Source organism: Macaca fascicularis, chromosome 13, assembly GCF_037993035.2.
Source record: "Macaca fascicularis isolate 582-1 chromosome 13, T2T-MFA8v1.1".
Lineage (NCBI taxonomy): Eukaryota > Metazoa > Chordata > Mammalia > Primates > Cercopithecidae > Macaca > Macaca fascicularis.
Genome location: NC_088387.1, coordinates 106,969,953 through 106,989,002, shown reverse-complemented (window position 1 = coordinate 106,989,002; position 19,050 = coordinate 106,969,953). Strand labels below are relative to the sequence as shown.

Sequence of the window (19,050 nt, the reverse complement as noted above, 5' to 3'; positions counted from 1 at the left end):
AATTATAAATAATTAAGGCTCAAATATATGGAATTCAAGGTTCCATTAAGCTTGCAATGGTTAGAGAAGGTTCTAGAGAGAAGATGGATTGAGTGAGTCTTGAAGTACAGTATGAAGAAACTAAGATCTTGTGTCTCTGCTACATTACGTCCTTCTAAATATAGGGAGAAGGGACAGCATTTTAGTACCTGGGCAAAGCACGAAGGAAATGAATTAGCTAAACTGTTCACCATATTTCCATTCAGATCTGCATTTTTCCTGGGCAAGAGTAAGCCACCATAATTAGCTGATACTGTGAACCATCCTATCTCCTATTAAGAGAAAAATAATGTACACGTGTTTCTACATGTAATCTACCATGCATACGCATGTTCAAGCATATGGAAAAATAAAAATTAACTTTGTTGCACATATTCAACTACTAAATAGCTGACTGATAAATATATTGGAAAGTCTGCATTACCAAGATTATCCAGTTGACAGTTGTTTAAAGAAATGAAGAACTGACCTCCAATTATTGTTTTTTTTTTCCTTTTGAGATGGAGTCTCACTCTGTTGCCCAGGCTGGAGTGCAGTGGTGCGATCTTGCCCACTGCAATCTCTGCCTCCCAGGTTTAAGTGATTCTCCTGCCTCAGCCTCCCGAGTAGCTAGGACTACAGGTACGTGCCACCACGCCCGGCTAATTTTTGTAGTTTTAGTAGAGATGGGGTTTCGTCACGTGGGCCAGGCTGGTCTTGAACTCCTGGCCTCAGGTGATCCTCCCACCTTGGCCTCCCAAAATGCTGGGATTACAGGCGTGAGCAACCGCATCTGGCCTAATTATTGTTAGTAAGAAAAATAATCATTCAGACACTCCCTTACCTGTTTCTGGGGCCAGGAGGCTTTGAGAATGGCTTCAGTTCTAAAGAAGACGAGGAGCTTGCTGTCCTCCTCAGTCAGGTGAAATGATTGCCCCAAAATCTGTAGCACGTGAATGCGGGGCCGCACCGGCCAGGCGTCATCAGCACAGAAAGGCCGCAGCCACTCCAGCAGGTCCTCAGGGGAAACCAGCTCCTCACTGCAGGGCAAAATCCAGAGGTATCTGTAAACTCCTAAGCCTTTTATTTTCCCCCTTCCAGTAATCAAATGTGGTCACTGACCTAACACTTGTTTGTTGGATGACTTCATTTTTTTCCTCTTGAAAGGAAAAATTTTGGTTTTTAAATGGCTTACAGCAGGTATTTAAAACCTATGTAAAATGAATGTAATTTTTAAACAGTATCATATTAAAATGAGTTATATAAAGCAGATAAATATCCTTGGCTAGTTTGTTTCAAAATTTAGTAAGTAGTAAGGCTTATTTCTGTTAGTGATACCAATAGTGCAAGGCTGCATTGTAGTAATTTTATATATCTGATTACTCGTTGACAATAATTAAGCAAAGTAGGTATCGTAAGTTACTCTTTACAGCTGAACCAACAAACTTCAGGGAAGTGATATAACATGCTCACACAAATGTATAGTAGTGTTGTATGACCCCAAAGCTCCAGTTCTTTCTACCATTTTCCCCAGATGATTAGAATTTCAATATGCCATTAGAGGATCAAATTTTATACTACTCTAAAAGTGAAGTATGAATGCTTGCTTATTATAGGACTGTGAAGTTTAAAATGATTCAGAAAAGGGGACAACAAAGTTTGTACAACATTCCATCTACTACTGGAATCTCTTTTCTTGTAACCCCAAATGAATATCTTATTTGATTATGTCAATGGATTATTTATCCATAACTCTTAAGGGGTTATCCATAGAGAAGACTCACTCCCACATGGGCCTGGAGATCCCATGCTAAAGCACTGAATTATACAGGTTTTGTTGTAGCCAGATCCTTATAAGGCTTTTAGCTATAAATCACCTAGACTGAGTCTCGGTCTAACTTAAATCAAATTCCATGCCCTAATAAGATTACAAGCCTTTTTTTTTTTTTTTTTTAACTTCTGAGAAGAATAAAATTCTGCAATGCCACTGAGTATGTCTTTCAGTATGTATTATTTCATATACTTGTCAAATATGATCTTATGGCAATTTAAAAGAATTATTTGTATTTAAGAATAAATGAAACTACAAAATTTTGTGGATAATTGGTTTAAGAATTTCGTAAATTCAGCAACTCGGTTGTTAATTTTACCTATAAGACTTTTAAATATTTATCAGAAATGGAAACAATTCAGGTGCAAAAATAGAATACTACACCTATTTCTGGTGAACTTTTTGCAAAGTAAACAGACAGTACAGTGTAATGAGTGTAATGCAAAGACCATTAAAAAAAAAATCTGATGGACCTAACTGAATCCTGGCTGCAGACTTTCCTAAGAACTCTAGATAAAATCATGAATATTATCCTTCCCAGGTTATAGTGACACGGATAAAGGTCCCAAGAGTGTGTCACCCGGAGTCTGTGAAACCAAGATAACATATACAAAGCACCTAGCAAATTATGTGGCACAGAGGAAGTACTTAATAAATAGTAACCATCATTGTCATAATAACGATCATCACCATAATTATCAGCATCATCAAAGCGCTATAGTTTGTGCTTAATGATACAGAGATAAAAATTATACGGTCTCTGCCTTCAAAGAAATAATAATACCATGGAACAGCAAGACTTTACAAGTGACTATTATCCAAATTACTAATATAAATGTGAACAACTCTTCTGGATGAAGAGTGAATAGAACCAGGAAAGGCTTCAGAGAGGACATGGCATCTGAACAGGATCACAAAGGATAATTAGAATGTATATAAATGGAAGTGTGGGAAAATATAATCCAGACAGAGAACAGCAAGAAAAAAACAGCAAAAGATTTCAAAGGACAAAGAATGTTCCGGGAGAGATTAAAGCACAGATGTGTGGGTGGTAAATTAGAGGAGAGCGAGCTAAGGAAGGATAGGCTTTCTCACCTAGGTAACCAAGAGACTGAAAACAAGGCTGAAAAGGCGGTGCAGTTTAACTCTTTGACAGCACAGGCTCTGGAGGTGTTAGGCCCAGACTCAGTGCCCACATTTGCCACTTCCTGACAATGTTACTTTGACCAAGAAGTCACTCAATAGATCAGAGCCTCAGTTTCCTTATTCGTATATTGGAGATGGATAACAACACCTTCCTCATGGGGTTGTTGAGAAATTAAACAGAAACATAAAATAATAAATGCAAGGCATGTAATACAATGTCTGGCATATAACTAAGTGCTTCAATTAAAAGCAACCATTATTATTAAGGACATCTGATCTTTTTTGCATGAAATGGGAATGATAGACGATTTGTGAGCAGTGAAACATCAAAATCATGTTATTGATTAGAAAAATGTATTGGCTGGGGCAGACTAAGGCACTTGTGATGAAGAAGCTGTTTAATTCAGGAAGAAAGTAATTTAAAGTCCATTTCTGATTATAAGTCCTAACAGTTTCACATAAAATGAAGTTGATTTTTTTTGCCCTTTCACCCAAGTGCCAAGAAGAGATAACTAGGAAAAGCTAGAATGTGAGGAAGCTGTTGTCATGAAGACAAGCTGGAAGTTATAATAATAACCAAAGCCCCCAATACGGTGAATAAGAATGAAAACAGTATTAATAATAACTTCTGAAGGTTTACTATGTACCGTCAATTATATCACTCATCATAACTATCCTTTTCTTGTATACTGTTATCATCTCCAATTTGTAGATGAGGTAACAATCTCAGATTTAAGAATCTGACCACGGCATTTTGAACTGAATGATATTAAAATTTTAAAAAAGATCAAAATAATTTGTCCAAGGTCACACAGTAAGTAGTGGCACGAATATTTCAACTTGGACTATCTGACTGCCTTGTCAATTACTACACAATGCTACTGAACCAAACGGGCATATTCTAGAACAGTGTGGCAGTGGATTAAAATTACTCAGCTATGATGAGATAGAGAAGGATTATTACTCTAACATTTGTCAAGTTATTAAATCAAATTAGTTCCTTTTACATTAGAACTTACTGTGCGGCTAATAACATTTGACAGTTTAGAGGAACATGCTCTCATTTTGTGTTGATAGTTCAAACATATAATAAAATTAGGAGAAGTCCTTCCTAAAATAGAAGTATTGTGTTCCAGAAGAACCATGTCGTAGATGTGCTTCACTATTACTGGTGCTCAACAAAATTACACAGAAATGAAAGGCAGCTCTTTAGAAAAAGCTTCCAAGGACATTGACTAGACACTATCTCCTGAAGATTTTAGCTTCAAAATTGCTTACATTTTGATTTCAAATTGAGTTCTTAAATTCATAGTCACTCTTACGGTTCAGCAAATATAAAAACAGATACACACAAACATATGCATAGGGAAACAGAGAGGAAGAACCATGATAAAATGTTAACTGGCAAATCAAGGGGAAGAGCATGTCGGTATTTTTTTTTAATCTGTGTAATTTTTCTGAGGGTTTTAAATTTTTCAAGATAAACAGGTAAAAAATAGCAATTATAACTTTCATAATGTAAAAACTAGAATAGGAAGAAGGAAAGTGATTCCATTTCTCATCTTTTTCGAAAGCAAGGAGAGGATTTAATGAGCTTAAAAATTAAAAAAGAACATCATTATTTCAAAACATATTTACTTCATTATAAGGGTAATACAAATGATTTTAAAAAGTCATAAAATACACTTTGGGAGGCTGAGGCCGGCAGAACACGAGGTCTGGAGATCGAGACCATCCTGGCCAACATGGTGAAACCCCGTCTCTACTAAAAATACAAAAATTAGCTGGGTGTGGTGGCACATGCCTGTAATCCCGGCTACTCGGGAGGCTGACGCAGGAGATTTGCTTGAACCAGGGAGTCAGAGGTTGCAGTGAGCCGAGATCACGCCACTGCACTCCAGCCTGGTGACAGAGCAAGACTCCGTCTCAAAAAAAAAGTCATAAAATAGATAAAAAAGACAAAATCTCTCATAGTTTCACTACAAACACGTAGGGAATTGTTTCCACCTTTTTCCCTATAATGAGGATTGGGGATGGGACATTATACTGCAAACAATAATTTAGTACACTATTTTTAAAAATTAGATGATAAAGGAAACACACACAGAATCAGTTTTGGTCCAAAGAAGTCATGTGCAATACATACACAGCTCTATTAACAGAAAAGAACAACAGCAGCGACAGTGACAACAAAACTATGTTCACTGAATGACTAATTTGAGACTGTGTTACTCTGAGGTGGCATGAGTGTTCACCTGGCATTTCCCTATTATGTAATGTGGCATGGAAGGACATTCACAAATGTACAAAGGAATGGAAGGGAAATGTCAAGCAAACAAAGGAAATGATTGAATCAAAGCAAGAAGACAGATTTTTAAGCACAAAATAAGCGAATCCTCGGTCAGAGAGTTTTCAGGTTCTGCATGGCATACACATACAAAGATAACCCAAACTTAAATTCAAATGGTTAAGGCACATTAAAGGAGATGGTAACTATAAAAGCATTTTATAAATCTTGATGCACTAATCAAAATAAAATATTCTTATATGAGAATGCAAGAAAGCAAGACTACATTCAAGCAAGCAAAACACACACATTTGACATTTCTTTTAAATGTAAATGTCATAGAATTTGGATACCTGAAGGAACATTAGGTCTCTTCCATATTGAAAGTAAACTGGCAACCAGATTTTGTGACTGGTTTGCATAGCAGATGCCAATGTTTCAAAATTAAGGAATTTCAGACACACAGAGTCAGGATGTTCCAGCTCCTGTTTAAAAACTGGATGATAGGAAAACAGTAGCAAAAACAGGCTGTGGTCAAGGCAGCAGCTGCCTCCTTTAGACAAGGAGCTCTCTAGTTCATCCCAGGCTCTCCCACTGCCTACCTCGTCTGAAGCCCAGTAGAAGGAGGGAGGGGTATATACAAGTGAGCTAACAGTGAGGGACATAAACATTCATTCCCTGTAGGTCCCGTGCCTCCATTAATGAACTGACCCACATACTATGCACATTTTCCTCACTAAATATGGAGTGGGCGGGACAGACATTTCCCAGGATAATGTCTTCTATTTTACCAGCTCCCATGAAACAATCAGGGGGAACTGGCAAGGAATAAGAAATAACTGCAAATAAATGAATGCATAAATGGTCCTGGAGTAATATAAAAAGGGTGACTTTAGGAAAATCATAATCATGTTATATTAAAAGAAAAATGCCTGGAAAGGTAAGGATGTTGGTATGCACACAATTCCAATCTCAAAGCTTGACTCCTGATAAATACAGATAATCTCCTTGTGGCTGCTCTCAAACAAACGCCAACCCAGAATATCTTCCTGGGTTCCTGGAGAACTGTAAGCATAGTTAAAAAATAAAACAGAGTATCTTCCTGGGCTTCACTTCTCAGTGAAAGGGGGGACACACCTTGCTGTAACATGGCAGAGTGGATACTCATAAATATGGCCCAAAGTGATCCAGAAATACTGCGGTTAACAGAGTGGATCCACCGTCCTGGGTTGTGACCACGGCTTTCAGGAGGGCTCAACCTCACAGGACATAAGGCCTCATGAACTGCAGGTGCTCAGAGAACACTGGGTGATTTACTTTGCCTCATAGAGCAGGAAGAGGAAAAAAAAATCAGATTCAATTTGCTCTAGGTGGGCCGTTCTTTCTTTTTTTTTTTTCTTTGTTTTCACTTTAAAAATAATGTGAAATCTCTAGATAACAGCAAAGAGTTTAATAAAGTCTGAATTATGTGACATTGTTCAATATTTATATGAAACTTTAAGGCAGCTGAAGCCGACTGTGAAGTAGCAATTTAAATAATCAACGCCCCCCCCACCTCCGCCAAACTCAATAGTTTTGAAGTAAATCTTTCTTCTTTTTTTGAATATTGCACAGAGGAATTTTGCATTAATTACCTGTTATCTGAGTGAATTTAATGCTATAAATCCTTTTGAGAATGACAAATATACTGGCTTATGCTTGTGAGACATTCTTGTTAGGAAGTTTTTTAAAGCTAAATGAAGGCGAGAAGTAGAAAGGGAAATAAGGCAAAGGCAGAGAGAAGCATGTCAAAGAGACAAGAAAGGTAAGACCTTGCTACTCGAAGTTCTTCCATGGACTGGGTATCACTTGGGAGTTGGTTACAAATGGAGAATTTCAGGCCCCACCCAGACCTACTCAATCAAAATCTGTATTTTAATAAGATCTCCAGGCTATTCCTATGCAGAATTAAGTGTGAGAAGCACTGCTTTACTTTCCTGTGCTGGCTCTTTAATGTCAAAAGGAGGTGATATGGTGAGAGAAATGCATACCTCTCTGAGCTTCATTTCCTAACGCACATGACAATTTCTGTATGATAAGGTTGTTCTGAGGACTAATGTAAAATGCACATGACAATTTCTGTATGATAAGGTTGTTCTGAGGACTAAGTGAGTTACTGAATAGCACCTTTCCAAAGTCTTGGCATAGAGGAATTAGATGTTCATTAGTATTTTTTTGTTTCCTTGTTTTTAAAATATTTGACAGCAGTATTTTATTTCCAGGTGTAACAGATATATGGATATATGCTCTTAGAATACTCTTAGTATTGAAATTTTTTTTTAAAACTTACTTTTCTTAAGCAAACAAATTCTTAACACAAACTAGAAATTGATATTTTATTCCTGAAATGTGATGTTACAAATACACACAAATAATAAGAGACAGCATACACATTTATGAATTTCTTTTATGAAAGAAATTTCATATGCACAAATAATTAATTCCTTTGTCCTATCTTTAATTGTAGATGCTATGAAAGGTCTTTGGCATGATTTAAAATCCTTAAGACACTCAACTCTCATATCTAGAGGCAAGAACGTGGTTAAACTGAAAAGAAAGCCATCTGTACAAGTGGCCTGTCTAGGTGTTATAATTTTAAGTTACTTAAAATTAGTACAGATAAAAGAAGAGGAAAAGAGAGCTTTCTGGGTAAGGTAGGAGCTGCAGTGAAAGAGCAAATGATTCTAACACTTTTTTGTGGAATTTTCAGGATTTTCTACATAGATGATCATGCTGTGTGCAAACAGGGACAATCTCACTTCCTCCTTTCCCATTTGGATGCCTTTTACTTCTTTCTCTTGTCTTATTGCTCTGAATAGAACTTCTAGTGTGATGTGTTGAATAAAGTGGTGAAAATGGGCATCCCTGTCTTGTTCCAAACCTTGGAGGAAAAACTTTCAATTTTTTCTCATTAAGTATGATGTTAGCTATGGGTTTGACACAGGGAAAACAGAATGGAGGTTCCCCTAAAAATTGAAAATAGGACTACCATTTGATGCAGCAATCCCATTACTGGGTATATATCCAAAGGGATGACATCAGTATGTTGAAGAAACTTCTGCACACCCATGTTTATTGCAGTGCTATTCATAATCACCAAGATATGAAATCAACCTAAATGCCCATCTAAAGATTAACGGATGAAGAAAATGTGGTATATATAAATACCATTCAGCCACAAAACAGTGAAATCCTGTCATCTGCAGTAACATGGATGAACCTGGAGGACATTATGTTAAGTGAGATGAGTCAGGCACAGAGACAAATACCACATGATCTCACTCATATGTGGAACCTAAAAACGTTGATTTCATGGAAGTGAGAGTAGATTGGTGGTTTCCGGGGAGCAGAGTGTGGGGTACTAGAGGATAGTCAATAGGCACAAACTTATAGTTGGGCAGGAAGAATAAGTTTTGGTGTCTTATTTATATAGTAGGATGAATCAGAGCAAATACCAATGTATTAAATATTTCAAGATTGCTAGAAGAATTTGAATATTGTCACCACAAAGAAATGATAAATGGTTAAAGTGATGGATATGGTAATTATACCAATTTTATCATTATGCTATGTATACATTCATTGAAACATTACAAGTCGGGTGTGGTGGCTCACGCCTATAATCCCAGCACTTTGTGAGGCCAAGGCGGGCAGATCACCTGAAGTCAGGAGTTCAAGATCAGCCTGGCCAACCTGGTGAAACACCCCCCGTCTCTACTAAAAATACAAAAATTATCCGGGCATGGTGGTGGGCACTTGTAATCCCAGCTACTCGGGAGGCTGAGGCAGGAGAATCACTTGAACCTGGGGGGCAGAGGTTGCAGTGAGCTGAGATACCACCACTGCATTCCAGCCTGGGCAATACTGCAAGACTCTGTCTCAAAAAAAAAAAAAAAAAAAAAAAGGAACATTACATTGTACCACATAAACGTGTACAATTATTATGTGTCAATTATACAATATAAAAATTTAAAAGAAGCAAATAATATTTGCGCCAACATAAAAAGAAAAAGAGGACATGTGGGCCGGGCGTGGTGGCTCACTCCTGTAATCCCAACACTTTGGGAGGCCGAGGCGGGTGGATAACCTGAGGTCAGGAGTTTGAGACCAGCCTTCCCAACATGGCAAAACCCCGTCTCTACTAAGAATACAAAAATTAGCTGGACATGGTGGCAGGCACCTGTAATTCCAGCTACTCAGGAGGCTGAGGCAGGAGAATTGTTTGAACCAGGGAGGTGGAGGTTGCAGTGAGCCGAGATTGCGCCACTGCACTCCAGCCTGGACAACAAGAGCAAAACTCCATGTAAAAAAAAAAAAAGAGGACATGTGAATAATGGCATAAATTGCTTAAAAATTAACCACAAAACCAAATATTTGGTGGTGGCCGTCAACACACATCCTCAAATTCTTACTTTTTTACGCAGTCTCCCTGCCAGGGATATTGTGGGATAGTGTATACCTAACCCAAGAGTATGTAATGCGCCTGTGTGTGTGACATCTGAAGATGTGTATGAGTGAGGCTACTGTCAAAACAGACACTATGGAGGGTAGTGGATGTCCAGGTTATGAGTTTGGGACCGAGGGAGGTGTGGTATGTCAATAAGAGAAAGGGTGAGGGGCACATAAGGCCTGGCACGGGCTCCTGGAGGTTAGGCTGTCATGTCAGGTCAAGGAATGAATAACTTGAGAGCATTACTTTCAAAAACCAGAATAACCATATCACTGCAAAGACCCTCCTTGGAGCTACCTGGAAAACATAAACCGTCTCCCTTCCGTGACTCTGCCAGGCACATTATTGGGAAGGGAAACCCAAACAAAGGGTGTCAGGTTTAACTGTGCAGATTCAAAAAATACTTGCCAAAATAAAAGTTATGGCTTTGTCTTTCTTCTTTTTATTTTTTAGGCAAAAAAAAAAAAAAAAAAAAAAAAAAATTCCCTGAATTTTTTTTTTGTTAAGAAGGCTTTGTTATTCTGTGTCCCTAGAATAAAAAGTAAGATCTTTTTCTGTTCCTCCACTCCCTAATGTCTTTTTCAAACCTTAAAAAATAGTCTGTATTAGAGTGAGTCTCAAATTGGATTCTTCTGTATACGTGGCTAGAAATTCACTAAGAAGGAACACTGCCTTTTAATATTCTTGAGATGTCCCCAGCGGGACAAGACTAAGAAGCCCCATTGAAAGGGGCCTAAAACAGTACCTGTTGAGACCCTTTCATCTTGGGAGGCCAGGATCCAGAGTCAGCCTAGCCTGAGAGAAACTGCCCTGCTGACAGCAGCTCCCTGGGAGCTGATGGCTGAGAACTCACTGACAAGCTGGGAATGAGACAGCAGCAGTGAGATGGGCCCTGGAAGGAGGGTAAGTGATTCTCATGTAGCGTCTCTGCCTGCTCTGCTCCCTGCTGCATGTGCAGTTGCTCAGGCAGCTTCCTCAGCCTGGAATACCATCATCTATCTCCTCCAAACAGACTCTTCTTTCACTGACCAGCTCTGTGTCACCCTTTGTGTATCCTGCCCTAACTACTCCCTCCACTCTGCCTTCCGTACAGCGCTTCCCATTCTATAGCACAGTGACTATGGCTACAGGCCAGATCATCTCCCCCGCAGGACTGTGAGCTCCCTGGGGTTAGAGGTTATTTCTTATCCACATGACCCCTTTGTGACTTCACACAAAGCACGGTACACAGTACACCCCATGAATCATTAATTTCTTTTTAAAATGGGGGGCCTAAATTAGCCACTGCTACAGCGACTTTCCTATCTGAAGAACTGTAAGTAAAGGGGTTCAGAAACACTGTGCAAGGTAAAAAGCACAGGAAGTAGAAGCCTCTGCTTGCAATGTTTTTCCATCTTCACCTACATAGCTCATTCTATATTCTGTCACTCAAACCTTGTGCACAAAGCAATGCAGGGAAATAGACTATGAAAGCATCGGCATCTGAGTACTTCATTATCATTTAGAGCCAGGGTGGAATCCGGGTTCTATTTCCCAGCTCTATAACTCTGGGCAAGTCAACTCCTCTCTCTGAGCTTTTCTTTTAGTCCCTCCTCTGAAAATGGCAACAACATATCCAGCCATTAGAAATAATAATCACAATAATCATTAAATCTACAAAGATCAATGGAAAGTCTTACAATAGCAAATAAATAAGAGAATACAAAAGCTTATACATTTAAATTGAAACTATATAGAAAGATATCTGTACCTGAACAATAACTGGTAGGTAACATGCAAATAAAAATTTTACCAAATGGAACTATGGGGAGTTTTCTGAAACCCGTCTTCATTATATTCGATCATGTTTTCAATTAAAGAAAGAAATTGGGGAGAGGTCTTATACAGCTGACATGGATATTAGGCATTGTAAAGACCTTTGTGAATTTCAAGGACATGCATAACCGTTCATTTGTGTCTGCTCTTTTTCTTACCAATATCATTGTATCTGAATGAAAAATTCTTTCTAAAAATAGCATCAGAGATCTATACATCTTTCTAGGCTTATAAAGCCTGTATACTTTGAGTCCTAAAACAAGGCAGACTTTAATTTATGCAAAGTTTTTGTTTTTTTTTTTTAAAGAACATATATACTCACCCTAGGAATTTCCATACTTAATCAATACAGTTAACGTGTTGGAGATGAGAATCCCTTATCTTGTAGGAAGCTCAGAGCAGTTTCTGCCCTGATAGAATGATTATGATGATTATTATCTCTAATGGCTGTGAAGGAGGCAAAAGAAAACAATGCTCTCCATGGCAAGCAGGACCTGGAGCTGGTGGGGTCAGCACAGAGCTAAGAACACCACATCTCCAGGTGCAGAGCCGCTCCTTTCCCAGTTCTTCTGATGAAGAACTGAGCCGCAGGTCCTCGGTTCTTCTTTCAGAAAACACCTAAAAATGTGGCTTAGTCTAGGAAGCCTCATACACATGGATACTAACAGCAATTCTAATACTCTGAGGAAAGCCAGTTAATGAAGATGCACATACTGTTCTAGTCTTACCCCTTGTCCACACTGGCGTGGACGGCTGCAACAACACCTTCCAGGACCTTCAGTGGGTCCCTTGGCCCACCAAGGTCAGCACTGCCACCACTGTGAAAAGAGAGAGAAACTGATTCAGAAAAGGATCACTCCAGTCTCAGAAATAAACTTGGTATTCACACGCTTAAATGAACCTGGTTGAATTTTGGCATGGTATACTACCTGCCCATAGTCATTTGTGCTATGTAATATCTACAAATGTACCAAGCCCTACACTAGGTGCTAATGAAACATTTTCTGCCCTTAAGGGGCTCAGTCTAATACATGCATGTTTTCCTATCAAGAGAATAACACAATCTACTTGCACTGTGTCATTCGAAAAACATTCATTGAACATCAACTGTATGAGCTACTTTCAGCATTAAATGTAATAATGATTTACATCCTCCAGTTGAAGTTTTTTTTTAAAAGAAAGCACTAATATTTACTTGCTACTAATAAGTACCAGGCAACGCTAAACAGTTCACATATATTCTGCCACTATTAAACGCAACATCCTATGAGACAAGTACTATTATTATGCCCATTTTACAGATGTTATGTGTAGAACTCTAGTGAATCCTCAAAATGCAACAGAGGAAAAATATATTTTCAATGAGTTTTTCTAATAATTTAATGATATAAATCAACTGTTAGATTCGGTTCCTTTCATGTCTTTGTTATTTCGTGCCTACTACATTTTATTAACTTCCTAAAAGGTAAATGTTATGAACATTGTCAATAAAAATTTATTTTCCTTAGAAACAGAAGTAGTTGAATTCCTTAAGTTCTCTTTTCCTTCTATTGCTGCAAGATTTAATTAACATTTATTGAATGTCTTCTGTGTGCCAAGTATACCATTTATTGGATCAGAACCAAATCTGTAGTGGTAGAATTGGATGCAGAAAAAGAGAAGTATAATTTATGTCAAAAATTTATAAACATAAAACTATTCTATCATATTTTAATTATTCATGAAAATGGGCAATTTTAAGAAATAAACTAAATTCATCAAAACACTAATTTTTCAAAATGCGTATTTTTGTGAGCTTCATCTAAAACTTGGTTTAAGAAATAATAAAACGATAACCATAAACCAAAAGGTACAAAATGTGGCCAACAAATATCTGTCATCATTTGAAAGAGGACACTGGTTCATACAACCAATATCAAAAAATCCTAATAAGCAAACAATAAAACTAAGCTTTATTAATTTGAAATTTGTTCTTCTAAAAAAAAAGTTATGAAATTCTATATATCTCCCTATATATAAAATTAATGGATACCTCAGAGCATTAAGGTAAAAACTGTATGAGGCTGGGGTAATTAAACTGATAAAGGCTCATTTGATTTCAGTTCAGCTGCAGAAAACTGACATGCATTTAATCAAAAAGTTCCTCAAGAGCAATACAGAATTAAAAAGAATGCTTAAAAGGAGAATAAATTAAACATAACTAAATCTTTTAGCCTAATTGCATTATTCACAGAAAGTACTTGATGCCTCATTATTTTCTTAGCTTCACTTTTGCCTCTTTTCTAATCCTCTTGGATGCATTCCTACAAAGGCACCCGCATGTCGACACAAAGCAAGAATTTCTCAATTGTCGGTTTTGTGCCATTAATTGCAGGTAAATAATGTCTAAAGACACTTTACAGATGTCTAACTTCATCAGTGTATGATTAACCTTGTCTTGTGTTTTTCAAAAGAACCTTCTGGGAACCATTTTCCTACTACTACAAAGAATGGGAATTAGAAATGGTAAGATCTGAAAAACCATATTGAAGTCACAGGACAGTCTGAAACTTACTTACCTGTGTCAAATGCCATTTTGGCCTTTCCCTTATTTCAAGAAAACTTTGTAAAATGGGGTCCAACCAGAAATTACATAGCTTAAGATGTTATACACAGTACCAACAATGAAACATTTTCATGGTCTCCATTCTGAAGACATAAGACTATGAGAACTCTAAAAATAATCTCTCACTTTTGTAAAGTCCTTCAAAACTTATAAAATGCTTTTACATACAGGATGATAGCTTAGCACCATCACTGACAAAGTGTCACCCTAGTTTTTCCACAATGATCACTTTGTAGCTTACCTCAATGCAGAAATTATTTTCATGATTGCACTCTGCACTATATCCTTGGGTGAGATGTCAAGAGGGCCAACTGCCACCTCTAGCAGCTGCTGAATCATTGCTAGAGGCTGACCATCTAAACAAATAGCCACGGCTTCATCATGAAGTTTCTCTTTTTCTGATCGGGACAGATCATAGAGGCGACTGTATTTTTGCAGTGTTTCCTGTAAAGACATGGTAATCAACACTTAAACAGAAATTAAATGTATCTACATGCACAAAGTGAAACATATTTAGATCCTGGAACCAAATACATGACAAGCAGCAACACCATACCAAAGCGCATGTATTAGTTATTAAGAGCTTAGGCTCAAGCATCACCCACACTTGAGTGCAAATTCTGGCTTTACCATTTATTAGTTAGTGGGCCTTTGTGATCTCAAATTTCAACATCTGTAAAATGAGGATGAGGAAAATAGGGTCATGTGAATAGAGGGTGTTGTTAACATTAACTGAGATAATATAAAAATCAGTTCTTTAGCACTTCGGAAATAAAGTAATGCTCAGTAAGTATGAGCTTTTCTATTATTATTATCACTAATGCACTACAACCACATAACAATCTATTGAACTACAACTATGTAATCCCAGGTATTATACATACGGTATCTAAATTAATACTTGTAAAAACCCTGCAAGTATTTTTAAATTAGCTCCATGTTATAAAAAAGGAAACTAAAGACCAAGGAGATTGAGTATTAGCAGAGCTAAGATTAGATCCCAAGTCTACTCCCCTGCCCTAGGCCACCCTGCCTGCCTCTCCAATGTTGTAACAAATAATTTAAGAAATAAGAGGCAAGCTATTGTTTTTTGGCATACCAAATACAGTCACTTAACGATGATAACTGTTTCCAGATTCTTTATCGTTTCCCTTGTAATCCTGAATATACTGTTTAGTCTTTGAAACCAACCATGAGAAAAATCTGAATATTAACTGAATATTTGATGATATTAAAGAATGTCTATTAATTTCTTTGCTAGTGATCATGTTATAGTGGTTATTTTAAAGTATCTTTTAGAGATAGATAGGGAGGTATTTATGAATAAAATGAAAAGATGACTGAGATTTGCTTCACAATCCACAAGAGCAAGGGAAGGGAAGGCAGCAGTATGCATTAAGATGAGGCATGTTTTGATAATTGTTGAAGCTGGGAGTTGGGCACATGAAGTTTCATTTTACTGTTCTGCCCGCTGTGAAATTCTCTATTTCAGAAAAATCCCTATGAGTTAAGCAGGGCAATTCCTAGTAACCTCACCTAAGAGGAGAGGGAACTGAGGCTCTGTAGGACGGAAGCCTTTAACTTTGGTTAAATTAACCTTCGTGAGGATATAAGATTTATTTGTACTGGGTATATAATTAAGGATGTTAAAATGAAGGTCTGAACTATAAAAGGGATAAATGCATGGGGTTGAAGGTTATTTCCCGTTTTTGCTATACATGGTGCCTTAATAAAATTAACTAATGTCTAATTTAGGAACCTCAAGAGTTTCGTATTATGGACCATCCAGAGTCTGACTGAATGGCACTCACAAGTAGCTATATGGTATGTTTACATCACATCTTAGATGAAACAAACATGGTTTTTTTTTTTATCAATAATCCCCTTAAATCCCCCAATAAATTATTCCAGGTATTGGAAGACAATACTTGTGGCTGGGTGAAGTGGCTCAGACCTGGAAGGCCAAGGTGGGCAAACAGCTTGAGCCCAGGACTTTGAGACCAGCTTGGGCAACATGGCGAAACTCTGTCCCTAAAAAAATACAAAAAATTAGGTGGGTGTGGTAGCACACACCTGTAGTCCCAGCTACTCAGGAGGCTGAGGTGGGAGGATTCCTTGAGCCCAGGAGGTAGAGGCTGCAGTGAGTGAGCCTGAGGAACAGAGTGAGACCTTGTCCAAAAAAAAAAAAAAAAAAAAAGACAATACTTGTTCCAAAGAGAGTAATGCCAATTCTCTGGGTTTTAATATAGTATATTAAAAAATAATATAAATTTAAAAATAATTTTAAATGTGTTTATTTAAAAATGAGTACTTTAAAAATTTATAGTAAGTATAAACCACTTTTCCCTGAAGATTATAATTTTACTCTAGTTCTCATAATTATGAACTATAGAGCTGTAAATGTCAGTAGGATAAAACCAAGATTGGTAAAGCCAATTTGTTCCCTGCAAAGGCTTCTATATTGTTCATACCATTATTTAACATTATTCACCAGACAGAAAAATAGGCACTCCAAAACACAAAATGGAATAAAATTTCTTTCAAACTTTTAAGTTCTTCCCATTATCTTTTCAATGAGGGCTTTGCATTTATATCTTGTACAAATTTTGAAGTCTCCCATTTGCTCATTATCTGAACTCTCCACTGACTGATCTTTCTAGTCATTCTACAAGGCAAGAATACAATTCAATAAATGTGTAAGGTTTAAGAAAAATAAAAGAGGAGGTTAATGGCCACTTATAAGGTTCATTTACCATAGTATTAAAGGGCAAATGGAATATTATTCATATATATAAGCACTGTTTTCACTTATATGGAAACCATTTATTTATTGATTTATCAACTTTCCAGTTATAGAAAAAATTATCTCAACTCCCACAATTGTTAAAATATAGAACAAAATCTCTAAGGGCCTCAGAGAGCTTTGGGTTTCATTGTATAGTCCTAACACCTGGGTCTTCAAACCTCATCACAGGTAGGGGACCTCAAACTTCATGATGCTGTTTTTGAGACACCAAGAAACTAGAAGCCAACTAGAAACAATTTTAGTAGTCAAAAAATTCCTCTCAATAATGAAATTCTATTTTACGTTGGAAACATGCAACATAAAAACAGGTTAAGGGTATACATTTAACAACAAAAAAAACAGGGTAGACATAAGAGGCTATTTCTGATTTTTTTCTGAAAATTAGAAGGGAAAACAAAATCAAAATTTTTATGTATTTATGTGTTTATTTATTTATCTGAGACAGAGTCTCACTCTGTCGCCCAGGGTGAAGTGCAGCGGTGTAATCTCAGCTCACCACAACCTCCGCCTCCCAGGTTCAAACGATTCTCCTGCCTCAGCCTCCTGAGTAGCTGGGATTACAGGTGCGTGCCACCACTCCCGGCTAATGTTTGTATTTTTAGTAGAGACGGGGTTTTACCATGTTGGTCAGGCTGGTCTCAAACTCCCGGACCTTGTGATCCGCCTGCCTTGGCCTCCCAAAGTGCTGGGATTACAGGCATGAGCCACCGAGCCCAGCCTATTTTTATTTTTATTTTAAAATTCTACCAGGTAGAAGTAAAGTGTGAGCACCATTGTCTTCTCATTTCTTAATTTTAGAGACCACTCCCCCGACCCCAGGCCGCTATCCAGTGTTCAACTCCTGCTGCTGTCTCCACTTCCACCCTTCTCACCCACTTCCTCTATTGCCCCATATCAGCTGTGCCAAGTGGCTCAACATCGTTTTGAAAGAAGTGGAAACTGAATTGTCAATCAAGTGGTAATGAAGAGATTAACCAATAAAGGCTTGAGGACTATTTTCAAGGATATCTGCAAGTCTGAAAACCCTGTCAAAACAACTAATGTAACTTTAAAGGAAAAAAGAAATAATATACTGATAGAGAGTAAGCATATAGAAGTTCCCATTTCTTTACCTGCTCACTATTCTTCAGAGAAAGGATGAAGCTGTGGCTCAGGGTTTCCAGGTGGGCAAGTGATTTCTCCAGATGATTCAAAGCATCTGCATAGGTAACTTTAGAATCCTTAGCTTCTTGAGTTTCATCTTCTGAGTTTCTTTTCCTTGGCTTCTCAATAAAATGTTTGACTGTCTTAATAGCCTTTCTAGTCATCTCTTTACGGGCTTCCACAGACAGCTTAAAAAAAGAATTAAATAATTGTGAGACAAAAGAACCCTGCATTATTACATCTTGCATATTCAACAAATGTTAATGAGTTAAAACAATACTGAAATTTTTGTATATATGATTTTAACCAATAAATAGCACTTGTTATACTAGTTTTTCTTCTGTGAAGAAAACAAAAAGTGAGGTGCCATTTGCATTATCAAACTAGTAATTAAGATTTTTAAAAATGTTAATATCCAAAGCAGGTAAAGTGATGAAACTAGTATTCACACTGACTGCTGGTTACAGTGCAAAAATGAGGAGCCATTTCTACAACCACGTTCCCAGTTCTGATCACTTATTAAAAGAAAAAAATTCAAAAGAAGAAAATAAATACAGGCATAAAGATTTTAACTGGAATAAGACTATTAACATAACCTCAAAAGTAATCTAATTGATAGAAGAAATGATAACTAGCTTATAATAAATAACGAGCTGGAAAGTTATGTAGTCATTAAAATTAGAATTATAAAAACATTATCCAAACATTTTGGAATATGTTTGTCATAGAACGTTAAATCTTAGAAATCAGAATATAAAACTTTCTAGACAATGTTTACATTAAACTTCAAACTATATCTGCATATACAATATATATGTATTTTATATATTTTCTATTTTACATACACACACACACACACACACACACACACACACACACACACACACACACACATATACATACAGGTTGA

The 19,050-nt window shown here is 37.1% G+C and overlaps 1 protein-coding gene across 3 annotated transcripts in view; it reads right to left on the bottom strand.

Moving 5' to 3' along the window:
• NBAS (NBAS subunit of NRZ tethering complex) overlaps nucleotides 1-19,050 on the bottom strand; it is a 390,542-nt gene that overhangs the window by 51,063 nt on the left and 320,429 nt on the right. For all 3 annotated transcript variants that reach the window (XM_005576512.5, XM_074012306.1, XM_074012305.1), the window contains 4 exons: nucleotides 18,110-18,328; nucleotides 14,433-14,635; nucleotides 12,315-12,404; nucleotides 863-1,058 (listed from right to left, as the gene is read on the bottom strand). In XM_005576512.5, the coding sequence (XP_005576569.3) occupies nucleotides 863-1,058; nucleotides 12,315-12,404; nucleotides 14,433-14,635; nucleotides 18,110-18,328 (708 nt within the window). The remainder of the gene's footprint in view (nucleotides 1-862; nucleotides 1,059-12,314; nucleotides 12,405-14,432; nucleotides 14,636-18,109; nucleotides 18,329-19,050) is intronic.